Here is a 17,299-nt window from a genome sequence, read left to right as displayed (position 1 = left end):
CCTCCGTTCCTGTAACCGCAGGATGCCCGCCGGAGCCCGACAGTAAGGTAAGCGCGGGATTGGCCACTTCTTGAAAGCCTCACAGTATTACATAGTATGCCCCACATTAATGCATTGTATGCCTCACAGTAATGTATAGTATGCCCCAAAGTAATGTATAGTATGCCCCAAAGTAATGTATAGTATGCCTTGCAGTAATGTATAGTATGCCTCACAGTAATGTATAGTATGCCCCACATTAATGCATTGTATGCCTCACAGTAATGTATAGTACGCCCCAAAGTAATGTATAGTATGCCTTACAGTAATGTATAGTATGCCTCACAGTAATGTATAGTATGCCCCACATTAATGCATTGTATGCCTCACAGTAATGTATAGTACGCCCCAAAGTAATGTATAGTATGCCTTACAGTAATGTATAGTATGCCTCACAGTAATGTATAGTATGCCCCACATTAATGCATTGTATGCCTCACAGTAATGTATAGTATGCCCCATAGTTACGTATAGTATGCCCCACAGTAATGTATAGTATGCCCCACAGTAATGTATAGAATGCCCCACAGTAATGTATAGTATGCCCCATAGTTACGTATAGTATGCCCCACAGTAATGTATAGTATGCCCCATAGTTATGTATAGGTTGCCCCACAGTAATGTATAGTATGCCCCACAGTAATGTACAGTATGACCCACAGTAATGTGTAGTATGACCCACAGTAATGTCCCAATCCCAGTTTATAAGTCCCATAGTAGTGCCACAGCTTATATTATGCAGCCCATGAGACTCCCCATATGTTATCTCCAAACCCACATTAACCCTCTCCCTTCCCCCATTTTTAACTAACCATGTAGTGGTTTTTTTTAGCTGGTGGTTCTACCGTCCTTCTCCTCCTGGCGCTGATATAATTACATCAGTGTCAGTAGAGCGACCCACGTAGGAGCCACAAGTACACGTGCCCTCAGGTCACTGTCTCCCAGCAGCGTCGTTACAATGTTCATTCCGGCTCTGATGACAGATGTCAGTGTATCGAGGTTTGCCTGCATTACTAGCAATGATACATCCCACCCTATGGACCTGATACAGAGATGTACCTAAACCAGATGGTTCACATACTCACATGTGCAGAACTAGTCCTGCAAGATCAAAAAGGGTCTGGCTGATGTCACTATGGAGGCATGGCATGGAGGCACGTTTGGGAGGAAGCAGTGGGAACATGGGAGGAGGCACTGAGACTTACATATATTGAGGGCTGAGAATGAAGAACACCACTCTGCTCTCTAACCTGCCCAGTTGGAAATGTGCGGCAGAATAACATAAACCATTTACCTCTTGCTTACAGTTTCTTACATCTAATGTGTCCTTCAAATGTCTCTTGAAGTTTTGGAGCAGTGGGGTACGCTTAGAGTGCTTAGCATACATCCCCGCATCCTGCATCCTCTTCCGTATTTCCACCGTCCACTGGGGCCTGGTTCTTTTCTTTCTCTTCCTCCTGGGAGGGAAAAGAACACACAGGACATTAAGCAAGTTGCCCATCCATCCATTTATCATCTCCCCTCCCATTAATCAATTTAACACAAGTAATCCTCCTTTAGCCAGCGGAAACATTTGCTGAACCATGCGGTTCATGGGTAGGCTTGTTTTCCTTCTTTGTACGAGGTGATAGAAGCACTTACATGGGTGAATGCGAGTGTGGATCTTGCTCAGCATCACTGCCCACAGCCGTCGCTTGGCTTTCTCGTCCTTCTCCCAGATTTGCCTGGCCTTCAACTCTGGAGCCCCAAGCGCCTGCTGCTGATTCCGCCGCTTCTATTTGTGTGGCCGCCGATGCAGATCTGCTTACACAGATACATGTTTTCAGGAATGAAAAAGTGAGATGGTATAATTGCTGCATAATTGCCTCTTTAACTACAGATGGGTCCTCACTTACTGTACTGCCATATGCCATACCTTTGTGATGCCGCTCAAAATAAGATTTTTAATGCAGAGTGAGTGACAGCCAGGGACCATCTGGGGGAGGTATCGAGGAGTGGTGTCAAAAATGCAGGCATGTCACTGATGTTTTTGGGGCATCTATATCAGAGTTTAGGCTTAAGTAAAATCCAGTTAAGGGTTCCTGAGGTTGTGGATGGAGAGAGAAAGTGGGCTCCATCCATTAGGCCCATTTCACATCTTCAGCATGAGAGCAGGCTAATTAGTGTCAGGGCTTTACTGAGGGTCTCACTACCCGGGGAAACAGCAGCAGACCTGATATGAGACACTGTAATTTACTGACTGTAAGTACTGTACATATGCCTATATTTGTAGTAGGGGCATTAGGTCCTACCACTCTGAGAGAGGGAATCTGTATTTGTTTAATTGGTGCCCAGATGGGCTAAGATTTATTTTTAAGTTTTATATTTTCTGTACTGCAAAATAAAACTAGCTACGACTAGATTGTACAAAAAACCCTGGACTGGTGTGCTGATTCCTGACTGCTGATGGCATTCCTACCTTGATCTCCTCACAATGTAAATATATATAGGATTTAAATTGCTTATTACTACATGCTGCAGTGCCATGTTGTGTGGTTTTAGAACTTCATTCCCCACACCAGGATTGTGTGTACAAAGGCACGCAGCAAATTGCTTTGTTTAAGTGGAGTATATACAGTATATTGTTATATATATATATATATATATATATATATATATAGCAAAGAAAACAACGGCGTCACTACAGGTCTTGTGCAAATTCAATGTTTAAATCAGAAATCACAGTGTCATGTCCAACGTTTCGGGGCCCGTAGCCCCTTTGTCAAGGAGTGATAAAGTGCAAGTGAACCCGCCTTACCTTATAAAGCATTGGAATACTCACCCGTGAGGAGGAGCATCACCCGCGCCTTCAGCCGCTCCAGGCGCCGGGGGGTTCTGGTGTCTCGCGGGAACTACGTCATCCGCATCGCCTCTCCACTTCCGGCGTCCCGTTGCTAAGCTGCACGCTAGGTCTGCGGCTTGGTTGCCATGGCGCCCCAAGCCGCTTTCCACAGCGCTTGTGCGTCGGGCTCTGCAATACATAAATACATAAAATGTGAAAGTGTCATCGTGCAGTGCAATCACATTATGGTTATTACATACTGAGCTAATTTACATAAAGAGGTATGCTCACTATAAGGCACCCGTAAGAGTCCCCATTTCTAGTGACTGTTATTATGGATATATATGACCGAGTCAAGCGCTGTGATTACTACCCACTGGAGCACGGACACTTTATTGAGCTAAGTTTGCACAGATACACGTGAACACTTTACAGCACGCAGCGCTTTTTTCACTTATTTTAGCAATCGGAGCAATCTGTGAATATGGAGGTATACAACCCCAGTGATCACAGGACCACACTCGGGAACCAGACCCCATTGCAAACTAAAGGTGACATATTCAGCTACAACGAGGGAGATGCTGAGAGGTTACTATTTAAAGACCAGCTCCCTGATACTGATTTACAACTAGATGCACAGGACACTTTCCATCAGTTACTTAAATTAAAGAAAAAAGAAACTGATTTCCTCATGCACGGAATTTCCTTGTCCCAATACCACCGGGAGAAGATGATACCCAGGGGCTTTAGGATTAAGAATGTACCAACATTGGGCAGGTACAACCCAGAATTTTGCCGCAAATGGACGGCAATACTTAACAAATGCAGCCTAGACCTGGTATTGTTAGTGGTGGAAGAAGTGGGCCGCGAATTAAAAGTTACCAGAGAGAGAGAGTTACAACATTTGAAAGTAAAAATCTAAGGACACTCCAAGAGGACCCCTCCCAGGACTGGATGAAGAAGCTCCAAACACAATGTGACCAGTATAAAAAAGAACTTGTCAGGTTCAAAAGGAACAAATATCTCATTGTGAAAAGCGACTATGAAGACAAGCAGGTCTATAAGTGGCTCATGGGGGGTGACACCCAGAAAGGAGGCCAACGTGGGCATACCTTTAGGAGAGATTGGCGAAGGAGAAAGGATGGAGTCAACAAAATGAATTACTCTTCCAATAGTGATAGTGAATTTGCGCTACCTGACTCAGATGACACCATGGCCTCAGGTGATGTCCCTTTAGGAGAGGCACAGGTCAAGCCCAAGGAACCAAAAGGGCGCCCACCCGCAGAGGGAGCCAAAATAAGAGATTACAGAAGTCGAGCAGCGAAGAACAAAATGTGATATTTAACCTCTCATCTAGGACCTTCACACCAACTGAGGTCAAAGTGCTTAATAAGGGATTGTCCTTTATACCGACCAATAGACATGACGCATTTACATGGAAACAAGATCTACATAGATTCTCGCGAAAGCTGAGACTTCAAGAGTATTATCAAGATCACACTGATACACAAACTAATGTGTCAATATTTGATAAGTTCTATGCCTCTCGCTCATCTTCAAAATTCGACCCACAATCATCCAACCATTCACTGAAAACATTTACACGACTGCTGGATAATTCTGTGACACGATACACTAACACCCCTGCCCAACAAAGGAATAATTTGTCTAAGAAGGAAAGAGATGCTCTCAAAGATTTGAGTAATTATAAAGATGTGATCTTCCGACAGGCAGATAAGGGAGGGGGCTTAGTAATTCAAAATATAGAGGACTATCGAGAAGAGATATATAAACAGCTAGCTGAGACAAGCACATACCGGTGCCTAGGTGCCGATCCAACTCAGAAATCTAAATTGGAATTGGACAAAATCCTGGAGGAAGCTAAACTGGAGGGTCTAATCACTACCAAGACACTGGATGCACTGACGCAGAAGTATCCAGTAGTACCAGTTCTTTAGATACTTTAGTGCACTCAGATATCACGGGGTTTGGAAGCACCCCACCTCTAAATTTCTTGTCGAAACCGCCTGGATGCTACAGGTGCCTGGGGTGTACGACGTGCAAATCTATGGTGATAGGTACCAAGTTTAAACACCCCAAAAAAGAACAGACCTTTAGTATCCGCCATGTGTTAACTTGCACTACGACCCATGTAATCTAACCTCATCACATGCCCATGTGGGCTGGGATATGTGGGAAAGACAATTAGAGACCTGAGACAGAGAATGGCATTACATAGGTCGGCAATATCAGCAGCAATTAAACAAGGGAGATCAGACCAACCAGTGACGCAGCATTTTGTGGATAAAAAACACCCGCTAAGTGCACTAAGACACATTATCATAGACCACGTCCCCAGCAGTCCAAGAGGTGGAGATAGAAATGGTAGACTACTGAAGATGGAAGCGAGGTGGATATTTAAATTAGAGACCATACAACCCAATGGTCTGGACGAACAGATACTGTGGAATTCACTGAACAAGAATTGAACAATAGGATGCGAATAATTTGGAACTAGCAGTGGACTGCATGCTATATGTTCAGTAGCTAATTTAGACCCCTATGGTGATGGGCTGCTTCTGTCCTCTTTCTATTCCCTAGGATTGACTAGGGGTAGTACTATGAGTAAAGTAGTAAAAACTGTATGATTACCCTCTTTTGCAATAAGTGGTAAGGGACCCCTGTGTAGCTATATATGTGACACTAGGTTATATGAATTTTTACATTAATTAACCCAGACGGATGAATTTCATGGGGGTAAGAAATATATGTTCTACTATTATGTAATATGTAATGAATTATAGTGAGCATACCTCTTTATGTAAATTAGCTCAGTATGTAATAACCATAATGTGATTGCACTGCACGATGACACTTTCACATTTTATGTATTGCAGAGCCCGACGCACAAGCGCTGTGGAAAGCGGCTTGGGGCGCCATGGCAACCAAGCCGCAGACCTAGCGTGCAGCTTAGCAACGGGACACCGGAAGTGGAGAGGCGACGCGGATGACGTAGTTCCCGCGAGACGCCGGAACCCCCCGGCACCCGGAGCGGCTGAAGGCGCGGGTGATGCTCCTCCTCACGGGTGAGTATTCCAATGCTTTATAAGGTAAGGCGGGTTCACTTGCACTTTATCACTCCTTGACAAAGGAGCTACGGGCCCCGAAATGTTGGACATGACACCTTGATTTCTGATTTAAACATTGAATTTGCACAAGACCTGGAGTGACGCCGTTGTTTTCTTTGCTATGATCTGACCACATAAAGGAGGGCACCCAGGCTATTGACCCAGGAAGGACCAGGAGTGCCGGGCATTACAACGATATATATTTATATGTGTGTGTGTGTGTGTGTGTGTGTGTGTGTGTGTGTGTGTATATATATATATATATATATATATTATATACCTCAATATCTATATATCTATGATAGATAGATAAATAGATAGATAGATAGCATGTATCCTCCACCAGCCTCTTGCAGTCAGTACCCAAGAATAACAATCTCAATAATCGTCATCCTTGCCACTACCGTTAGCTAGACAGTCCTGTGTCCCCCAGCCTGGGGCACTGGCTCACACTGACCCTGTCCTGGTAGGGTTTCCTCTGGTGGCACAGCGATGCCTAGCTCTGAGGGTTTCCTAATGTCTGGTCCACAGGATCCACCATAATAGAATGCTCTTCTTCATTGAGAAACCGCTCTCCTTATGTATTATCTGGCAGATCCCCTCTGGTGCCAAATAGTCTACTCAGGGTGTTGGGTATCCCAAGGCTATGTCAGCCAGTATAGTGCAGTGCAGTGGCGCACCCAGGGGGGGTTTCCGAGTACCCAGAAACCCCCCTCCACTAAAAAAAAAAAAAAAAAAATTTTTTTTTTTTTTTTAAGCTGCATGAGTATTATTAATGACTGTCTAGCGTCCTCTGCAGCCTGCTGTCTTCCTGGTGGCACTTGCAAGTGCAATAAAAGTTTACTTTATTTTAATTATAGTACATATATATCCATGTGCATACATATATACACATGTATATACATACATACATACATACATACATACATACATATAAACACACACACACATGATATATATATAAATGTGTATATATATGTGTACTGTATGTGTGTGTACATATATATATATATATGTATGCTTGTTTAATATGCTATGTATATGTGTTTATGTATGTGTGTGTGTATGTATATATATATATATATGTATATATATATATATATGTGTGTAGATATATGTGTGTATATATATATATATATATATATATATATATACACACACACAGACACACTAGTTTTACGGACCCAGCATATACTGGGTCACCTCAGTCCCCACCCCCGTGATTGGCTCCGCCCAGTTCTGGAAACCCCCCCATGCAAATCCTGCGTTTGCCACTGCAGTGGAGACCCATTGTACATCCTCTGGGAGATCTAACCTAATTACCTCCCAGATTACCTGATGACCTAGATAAATAATTTGGGCTGCCAGCTAGCTATCATACCAGTCACTCAGTCATTGTTCTGATTACATGACCAGCAGCACCTATTACACCTCACACTATGGACTAGCACATGTGATACACATGGTAATGAGCTAGCACAGCAGCCTGCCTCTCCCTTCTGTCACACACTATGGGTTCTGCTATCCTTCAATAGTCACACAGTATGGCAATTGTCTTTATATCTCCAATACATACTATATTGCAGGTAATAGCAAGGGCAATATATACCTAAAAACAGGAAATACCAGTATGCAAGATACACTTATGATCTGGTGTATATATACCTAGACTGGCTCAAGGGTTAAAAAGTACATTATACTCTAAGGAACAAGCGACGAATAAAAAAGTTCTCAGTCTAGTTCCATCTTGGATGGAGCCCACTTTCCATCCACAACCCCAGGAACCCTTAACCGACTTATATACCTGGACTTTTAAATATAAAATACTTTTAATATAAAATACTTTTACTCACACACAAGGTCATTAACCAGATTACACCAACATACATCTCTTCTCTTATCTCAAAATATCTCCCAACCCGACCTCTCCGCTCTTCACAAGGTCTACGTCTCTCATCCACACGCATTACTCATTCCCACTCCTAATTGCAGGACTTTCTTCTGGCTGCACCCACTCTGTGGAATGCCCTCCCACGCACAATAAGACTCTCCTGTAGTCTCCAAACCTTCAAGCATTCCCTGAAAAGTCACCTCTTCAGGTAAGCCTATCAAATTCCAGAACCGCCCACATGACTTTCATAAACTGTCCTATCCAATTACAACCCCAATGTACAATGTTACTTACCCTGAAGTTAGCACAGGCTTATTTTTCACAAAGTGGCCTCTTGCTTCTAGATATACGGCGATGCTGTCAGCTCCCTGTAACTGTTCTAGATCTTCATAGTTTAGAATTCTCCCATTGCTCAGGAATGATATCATGCTGCTACGGGCTTTTCTAGATATTTCCCGGATTGTTGTGTCCGTGGCCCATTGTATGCAGCCCCTTCGGAGGTGTGTAGTAAGGGTCTCAGAATTCCTGTGGCAGAACTCACACACGAGAGGTGTCCTTACTGACCTGAGGAGGGAAATAATTCATGAGGAGACCAGGTTATTAGCAGTGCAAGCTAGAATGGAAGTGACAAAACACTAATGGGCCCTACACACTTGGCCATAACGATGACCGATATGAACAATATCGTTCAAAAATGAATGATATATCGTTCATATCGGTCTGTATGCATCAACAATGTACGATGAGTGGCCCTGCGATCGTTCATCATTGATCTATTCTCGTTTATACAGGCAAGTCAATTTGGACAATATAGGGGTCTATTCAATTGAAGATGGAATTTCCAACGTGTCGGAAAAACGGCAGTGTCTGACTTTTTTAGGTCAAATCTTCATTGGACCTATTCAAATCGGATGCCATTTTTCTGACTTTTGACGGAAATTCAAACTTGTCGGAAAACACCTGGATCGGCGCAGGGCCGGTTCCGGGGCTTCTGGCGCCCCGGGCGGCATTGGGGGGCGTGGCTTCGCACGGGGGGGTGGTCATTTACGCCCCCTGTACAGACTGGAATGATATGCGGTGCGCGATGACGTCATTGCGCACCGCACAGCAAAGGTCCTCTCCACGAAGGGAAACTAGACACGTAGCGTCTAGTTCCCTTCGTAGAGAGGACCTTTGCTGTGCGGTGCGCGATGACATCATCGCGCACCGCACAGTAAAGGACCTCTCCACGAAGGGAAACTAGACGCGTACGCGTCTAGTTTCCCTTCCCAGCGGCAGCGGGGGGGCAGCGGCCAGTGGCAGCAGGGGGGCAGCGGGCGGCACACAGCAGCAGTGGATCTTGCCCTGGTGCGGCGCCCTCCGGATGGCGCCCTGCGCCCTCCGGAAGGCGGCGCCCTGGGCAAAAGTCCTGCTTGTACGTATGTCTCAATCTATCTGTATGTATCTATTGATCGATCTATCTGTATGTAGCTCTGTATGTATCTATCTGTATCTATCTATCTATCTATCTATCTATCTATCTATCTATCTATCTATCTATCTGTCTGTCTATCTATCTATATGTATCTTTTTATCTGTCTATCTATCTATATATATCTATCTATTTATGTGTATGTATGTATTCTATCTATCTATCTATCTATCTATCTATCTATCTATCTATCTATCTATCTATCTATCTATCCGTATGTCTCTCTCTATCTATCTGTATGTCTCTATCTGTATGTATCTATGGGGGTCATTTCGAGTTGTTCGCTCATTGACGATTTGTGCATGGTTCGCAGTGCGCATGCGGTTAGTATTTTACCACAACACTTAGTAGATTTACTCACGCCCGAACAAAGATTTTTCATCGTTGAAGTGTTCGCAGTGTGATTGACAGGAAGTGGGTGTTTCTGGGCGGAAACTGGCCGTTTTCTGGGAGTGTGCGGAAAAACGCAGGCGTGCCAGGATAAAACGCGGGAGTGTCTGGAGAAACGGGGGAGTGGCTGGCCGGACGCTGGGCGTGTGTGTGACGTCAAACCAGGAACGAAACGGCCTGAGCTGATCGCTATTTGTGAGTAGGTCTGGAGCTACTCAGAAACTGCTAAGAAATTTATTTTCGCTATTCTGCAAATCTTTCGTTCGCAATTCTGCTAAGCTAAGATACACACCCAGAGGGCGGCGGCTTAGCATGTGCAATGCTGCTAAAAGCAGCTAGCGAGCGAACAACTCGGAATCACCCCCTATGTGTGTGTGTATCTATCTATCTATCTATCTATCTATCTATCTATCTATCTATCTATCTATCTATCTATCTATCTATATCTATTTATCTATCTATCTATCTATATCTATTTATCTGTCTATCTATCTATCTATCTATCTATCTATCTATCTATCTATCTATCTATCTTTCTGTATGTCTATCTATCTATATGTATCTTTTTATCTGTCTATCTATCTATCTATCTATCTATCTATCTATCTATCTATCTATCTATCTATCTATCTATCTATCTATATGTATCTATCTATCTATGTGTGTGTATGTCTGTATTCTATCTATCTATCTATCTATCTATCTATCTATCTATCTATCTATCTATCTATCTATCTATCTATCCGTATGTCTCTCTCTATCTATCTGTATGTCTCTATCTGTATGTATTTATGTGTGTGTGTGTGTGTGTGTGTGTGTGTGTGTGTATGTATGTATGTATGTATGTATCTATCTTTCTTTCTGTATGTCTATCTATCTATATGTATCTTTTTATCTGTCTATCTATCTATCTATCTATCTGTATGTCTATCTATCTATATGTACCTTTTTATCTGTCCATCTGTCCATCTATCTATCTATCTATCTATCTATCTATCTATCTATCTATCTATCTATCTATCTGTATCTATCTATCTATCTATCTATCTATCTACGTGTATGTAAGTATTTATTTATTCTATCTATCTTTCCGTATGTCTCTATCTGTATGTATCTGTGTGTGTGTGTGTGTGTGTGTGTGTGTGTGTGTATCTATCACTCAATCAATCAATCAATCTCTCCGTATCTATCTATCTATCTATCTATCTATCTATCTATCTATCTATCTATCTATCTATCTATCTATCTATATGTCTATCTATCTATATGTCTATCTATCTATCTGCCTTTATCTATCTATTTGTATCTATCTATCTATCTATCTATCTATCTATCTATCTATCTATCTATCTATATGTATCTATTTATCTGTATGTCTATCTATCTATCTATCTATCTATCTATCTATCTATCTATCTATCTATCTATCTATCTATCTGTTATCTATTTATCTATCTATATTAGGACATTTTTACAAAGAAACAGAAAATCGGATTTGAATGAGTGCACTCCGTCCCTTTAAATTTTATTGTTTAAAATTTTATCATATTTATTAAAATTTAGGTATAAACATGCCACCCTTATCTGAAAACCTGTAGGGCTGTATATATTAATATCTATTCAGCCTCATATTGGGCTGAGTGAAGCGAAGTATTAAAGAAAATAGAAAGAAAAAAACATGACAAGAATAGTGTGATGAAAACTGTATATGTGTATCCCGTTCTATCTTGTGGATGTTCTATCTTGCGACGAAGTACGCTAAGAGGGCGGCGGGGCAGCAGGAGAGGCGGAAGAGACGTAATCGGCTTAGCGAGGACGCTCGCAGGGCCAAGAAGCGCCGCGATTTGCCTGGGGTAGTCCACTGTGATTATACGGCAGTGTTGATGGGGTTGCGGGATAGCTGCCGTAGGAAGATCTGCAGGGGCGATTACGTGGATATGTTCGTGCTGACTAAGGACGCAAAGGAGTATAAGGCAGCGACAGCTAAGAAAGGCATTGGAGCTGAAGCTTTCCGTACTTTCGACAACTGGCTGGCCGGTTTTTGCGTCTTTGCGGCGTGTTATCTGGAAGATAGGCCTGACGAACATATGAACGTCATACGATACCTGCACTTGATACATGATATGCAGCGCACATCGTCGGGAATCGAATGACGGATGTATGATGAGAAGTTCCGAGAGAAGCAGGACTGCTTACAGATTATTGACTTCGGTTGCAAGGACGTGGAGGTCTGGCTCCAGGTCACCCGGGCTTCTCAACCCGCAAAGGAGCCCCGGAATCCGGGGGCGGACGGGCAACGCGCAGGGTCGTCCGCTCAGGGGAGTAGCGCGGAAGGGGGACCGGGTAGGAAAGGTAGGTTGGCTGTCCGCGGGGGTGGGCAGGCCGCCGCGAAGGGGAAGTGCTTCGCATTTAATAATGCGACCTGTTCCTTCGGCAAGCAGTGTCGGTTTCGACATTCGTGCTTGCAATGTGGCGACTTCCACTCGGCCTCCAACTGTTTTAAAGGAAATCGACAAGGCGTGAGGGGAAAGCAAAGCTACGCAAGGCCCGGCGCGAGCGGGATCGCTCCGCAGGGCCCCAACGCCAATTAATTTGGATGCCATGTCCAAATGGTTGGATTGGTATCCGAATAGTACGGACGCTCAGTTTTTGTTTCAGGGTTTTAAGTTTGGTTTCCGCTTGCCAGTTGCGGGCGAAGTATCGGTCAAGGCTCTCTGGAATCTTCAGTCCGCTCGCGCCTTGCCGTCCGTTTTGCGCGGGAAAGTTGATAAAGAGGTGCAAATGGGTAGGATGGAAGGCCCGTTTAGCTCGCCCCCAGTGGATGACTTGGTCATTTCCCCAGTGGGGGTAGTCCCCAAGAAGACTCCGGGTGCCTTTCGGCTCATTCAACATCTTTCTTACCCGTCAGGGTCGTCGGTCAACGTTGCGATACCGCCGGCGCACTGCTCAGTGGTGTACCAGTCATTTGATGAGGCGCTGGAGTTGGTTCGTAGTTACGGCCCGGGAGCTCTGATGGCTAAGATCGATGTTGAGTCCGCGTTTCGGTTGCTCCCGTTGCATCCGGACTCATTACGTTTTATGGGTTTTCGGATCGGAGCGGAATATTTCATTGACAAATGTTTGCCGATGGGATGTTCCGTTTCCTGCTCGTTTTTTGAAAGGTTTAGCACATTCTTGCATTGGTGCGTGGAGTCTTCTTCAGGGGGTCATGGAGTCGCTCATTACCTTGATTTCCTCTGTGTGGGGCCGGCGAATTTGCCGCGCTGCAGCGACTTGCTGTTCAGCATCCGAGCGTTGTTTTATCATTTTGGCGTTCCTGTGGCCGAGGATAAAACGGAGGGGCCGGTTTCCTGTTTGTCGTTCTTGGGGATTGAAATCGACACGGTGGCAGGCGTGGTTATTTGCCAGTTCGTGATGTCGCGCAAAGTCACGCTGAGGCAGGCGCAGTCCTTGCTGGGCCTCTTGAACTTTGCTTGCCGGGTGATCCCGATAGGCAGGGTTTTCTGCCGAAAACTGGAGAGGGCGACGGCGGGGTGTGCCAGGCCGCATCATTTCATTCGTTTGTCCTCCGAGATTAAGAGGGATTTGGCCGTCTGGGCCTCGTTCCTGGAGGACTTTAATGGGGTGCGTATCTGGCTGGATTCAACGATCGACAATGCTCGATTACAGCTGTTTACCGACGCGGTGGGTTCCTCTGGGTTCGGTTGCTACCTAGAGGGATCTTGGGGCGTGGCCTCGTGGCCTGAGAATTGGCATCGCGAGGTTTCACTAAGGACCTTTTGCTGCTGGAGCTTTTCCCCATTATGGTAGCACTGGAGGTTTGGGGCGATCGTCTGGCTCATCGCAGCATTTTGTTTAGATGTGACAATCCGGGCGTGGTGCATGCAATCAATAACCAGAGGGCGAAGTCGCTGGTGGTTCTGAGGGTGCTTGGGCGATTGCTGCTGACATGCTTGCATAAGAATGTAAGGTTCCGCGCGCAGCATGTGCCAGGACTTGAGAACGGAATTGCCGACGCGTTGTCCCGCGGTCAGTGGGAGAGATTTTGTTTGTTGGCACCCGAGGCCGATGAGCGTGGGTTTCAATGTCCCGGTTATGTCTGGCAGGTGATTGGACCAGACTGAAGGCTCTAGCGATGCGGTCAGTGGCTCCGAACACGCTCAAGGCTTACGGTCAAGCTTGGAGCGAGTGGGAAGAGTTTGTCCGAGGACGTAGTCAAGAAGGTAAGAGCGGGCATCGGATGATGCTTTCTTTTATTTGGCAGCTTTTTGTCACGGGTAGGTCCAGAGCAGTGGTGTCCCGGTACTTAGCAGGGATTTCGTTTTTTAATAAAATCAAGGGTGTCCCTGACGTGACAAAGAGCGGGCTTCTGGTAAAGGCGATGAAAGGGTGGGCACGCGTGGCGCCAACGCCGCCTGATAGGCGACGGCCCATCGATGCGGCCTTGCTACCGGCTGTCATCGATGCGGTAGGCAGTATCGCGTCGTCAATTTTTTAATCGCTTTTGTTCCAGTTGGCGTTCTCCATGGCTTACCACGGTGCCTTTCGGGTTTCGGAGCTGGTAGCGCCATCTAAGCGGGCAGACTCGCGCATGCTTCTGGATGACGTGGTGGTGGGTGAGAGGTCCTTGCTGTGCAGATTGCGTCGCTCTAAGACGGACCAAGTAGGTAGAGGGCGATGGGTCACTTTAATACCGTCTCTGGAGGGGAGATTTGCCCGGCGAGGTTGGCATCGAAATATGCAGCGGTTCGGCCCGGTGTGCAGGGGTCGTGGCTGCTGCATTATGACGGTTTACCTTTGACGAAATATCAGTTTTGTTGGATGCTGAGTCGCTGTCTGGCGAGTTTGGGCCTTTCACCCGCTGCTTTCGGTACGCATTCTTTCCGTATCGGGGCGGCGACGTCGGCTGCGTCGGCGGGTTTTTCCGTTGCAGAGATTCAGGCAGTGGGACGATGGAAGTCGTCAAGTTACAGACGATATATTCGCCCAGTTTCATGAGTTTTTAGTTTGATTAACAGTTCAGTTTTATTAGACGTTGTATAAGTTCATGTTGTAAGGTTAAGTACGTCCTTGTGCAGTGGTGTCTGTTTGTCTCCCCTGTTCATCCTACTCAGGGATTAGCTACTCGCCGCTGCTGGCAGCGGGGGTCTGGAGTTCTTTTGCGATTTTTTGCCTGACTTGATGCACTGAATTTCAATCTACAATTCGGCTGATCAGTACAAATCAAAGTCCCTCAGCAGGTTTTTACGCTTTCACCTCCAGCTGAGTTCTTACATGGTTTTTCCCATTTTAAACCCCCCCCCCCCTTTTTATTTTCCTTATTTTACTTTGATTTTTCCCGTTGTATTTTTATGTTTTGCTTCGATTGGCTGGAAGCTTGTTTAGATCGGCTAGGCCGTGACTTATGCAAGACACGAAAACCCCTTTTTTCTTTTGGCAGATCCTCCAGGTTAATGCATTCAATAAGCTCCTGTTAGGATTCTTATTAACCGATTTTTACTCCTTTCCTTCTCTTCAGGTTGGGTTGACGACGATTTGGCAATCTGGGTAGTTGGCCACTCTTATGTTTACTGGGCAGCCAGGTTTTTGGCCTCGGAGGGGGCGCAGTTTTTTCCTTGGGCTCATGGCGTTCGTTGGCTTGGTTTGTGAGGGATGATGTGGCAAGATCTGAAGAGTAGATTGGTCAGTCAGGTCAGCGAGCATGGAGTCCCTAGGGTGCTGGTTGTCCATTTGGGTGGCAACGATCTGGGGAAGAGGACATCTTTGGAGCTGCGATGGGCCATGATGGAGGATCTGGCCAGTGTGGCCGCAGCGTGGCCCAATTGTGTTTTGGTGTTCTCTATGATGGTGCCAAGGTTGCATTGGTGAGGAGTGGCGGACGGTCGCCCGATTGATGAGGCCAGGCAAAAGGTGAATGCGGCGGTGGCGAAGTGGGTGTTGGCTCACGGAGGGAAAGTGGTTCGCCACCCTAGGATTCGCTTTCGTGCCAGTCACCTTTTTCGGCCTGATGGTGTGCATCTGTCCAAGGAGGGGATGTTGTTTTTCCTGGAGGATCTGTTTCTAGTGTTACAGGAGTTAGGTTGAGGGTATGGTGGCGGTGCGAAGACTCTGGGGAAGAGTCTTTCGCTGTTGGCGGAAAAGAACGGCAGGTTGTAGTTTGACTTGTTAGTTACAGTTGTTTACAGTATTGGTGTGGTTTAGGTGCACTCACCTCCATTGACTTTTAAGGCCGCTAGATCACCCATCAGGGGGCAGCGTCATCACCCATCAGGGTGGGCAGTCAGCGTGGAGGTCTGAGTCAGGCACCTATTACCTATGTATGGTTTGTGGTAAATTAGGATCGTTTGGGTTTTAATGTTTTTTGAGGTTATCGTCACTGGAATATAGCCGTTCTTTTTTCTGCCACCATATGCCTGCTGAATCGGCATGTTAACTAAAATTTTACTTTACAGGTTTTTTCTAATGGTTAGGGTACAATAAATAGCTAATAATTTTCTGCCAAATTCAAGTCTCCGTGTCATTATTTCTTGGTATTAAAGGTATTGAATGCTTTACTTTTTGAATAAGGGTCCACACATTATCATTAGGAGGTTTAATGCCCCCACAGTGGCAGATATGCCCTCATACTGCCAGATATGCCCCCTCAGTGCCACATATGCCACCCCCCAAGTGCCAAATATGCTCCCCCAGTGCCAATTACAACTTATCCTCCGCCGCTCCCGCGCTGTTTTGTGAAGGAGGGACACGGATGGCACAGCGCGCGCCTCTCCTGTGTCCCTCCTGCGTCTCCGGCGGCAGCGGCGTGTGTGTGTTAAATTAAGTACCCGTTCGTGAGCTCTGATTGACTCACGAACGGGTACTTCATTTAACACACACATGCCGCTGCCGCCGGAGACACAGGAGGGACACAGGAGAGGCACGCGCTGTGCCCTCCGTGTCCTTCCTTCCCACTGACTCGAGTATAAGCCGAGAGGGCTTTTTCAGCACGAAAAAAAGTGCTGAAAAAGTCGGCTTATACTCGAGTATATACGGTAATTACATCATGTATAATGCTTTTATTAGCCTGTTAAACACACAGGATTTTATGCACACAGATTTTAAGCACAGTCCCCTCTATGTGCGTTTATTATCTTTTGCGCACATAGATGATTAACTCTGCACTACCTCCACACTTTTGCTGCATGTAAGACTTAATATATCACAAACAGGCTTTGTATATCAACTGCTCTGGTACGGGTGGGCGTCCCCACTTGCACGAGAGCTGTTTGAGCTAAGTTCACGGGTATTGTGTTAAATAACAGGTGCTCCAGCCTTCAATACCTACAGTAACTGTGGTGGTATATTGATATACAAATTTACATTAAGCCTGTGACAATTTCAGAGACGTCTAAATCATAATTAAGATCCTAGAACGGGTACAATGCTACCCATGTGCATTTTTGTCAGGGCTATAGCCTATAGTGATCACTGTAAATGAGGGTGGTCCACAGTGTCAAAAGCAGCAGAGAGATCAAGAAGAATAAGTAGAGAGTAGTGGCCCTTAGATTTAGCAGCATGGA

General features: G+C 45.4%; 1 protein-coding gene across 1 annotated transcript in view; it reads right to left on the bottom strand.

Moving 5' to 3' along the window:
• LOC135054707 (uncharacterized) overlaps nt 1–17,299 on the bottom strand; it is a 101,054-nt gene that overhangs the window by 61,963 nt on the left and 21,792 nt on the right. The window contains exons 2-4 of the mRNA XM_063957990.1: nt 8,174–8,443; nt 1,681–1,839; nt 1,334–1,496 (exon numbers count right to left, since the gene is read on the bottom strand). Of these exons, the coding sequence (XP_063814060.1) occupies nt 1,334–1,496; nt 1,681–1,839; nt 8,174–8,307 (456 nt within the window). The 5' untranslated portion in view covers nt 8,308–8,443. The remainder of the gene's footprint in view (nt 1–1,333; nt 1,497–1,680; nt 1,840–8,173; nt 8,444–17,299) is intronic.

The sequence above is a fragment of the Pseudophryne corroboree genome, chromosome 3, assembly GCF_028390025.1.
Source record: "Pseudophryne corroboree isolate aPseCor3 chromosome 3, aPseCor3.hap2, whole genome shotgun sequence".
In the NCBI taxonomy this organism is placed as follows: Eukaryota; Metazoa; Chordata; class Amphibia; order Anura; family Myobatrachidae; genus Pseudophryne; species Pseudophryne corroboree.
This window is presented reverse-complemented; position numbering and strand designations above follow the sequence as displayed.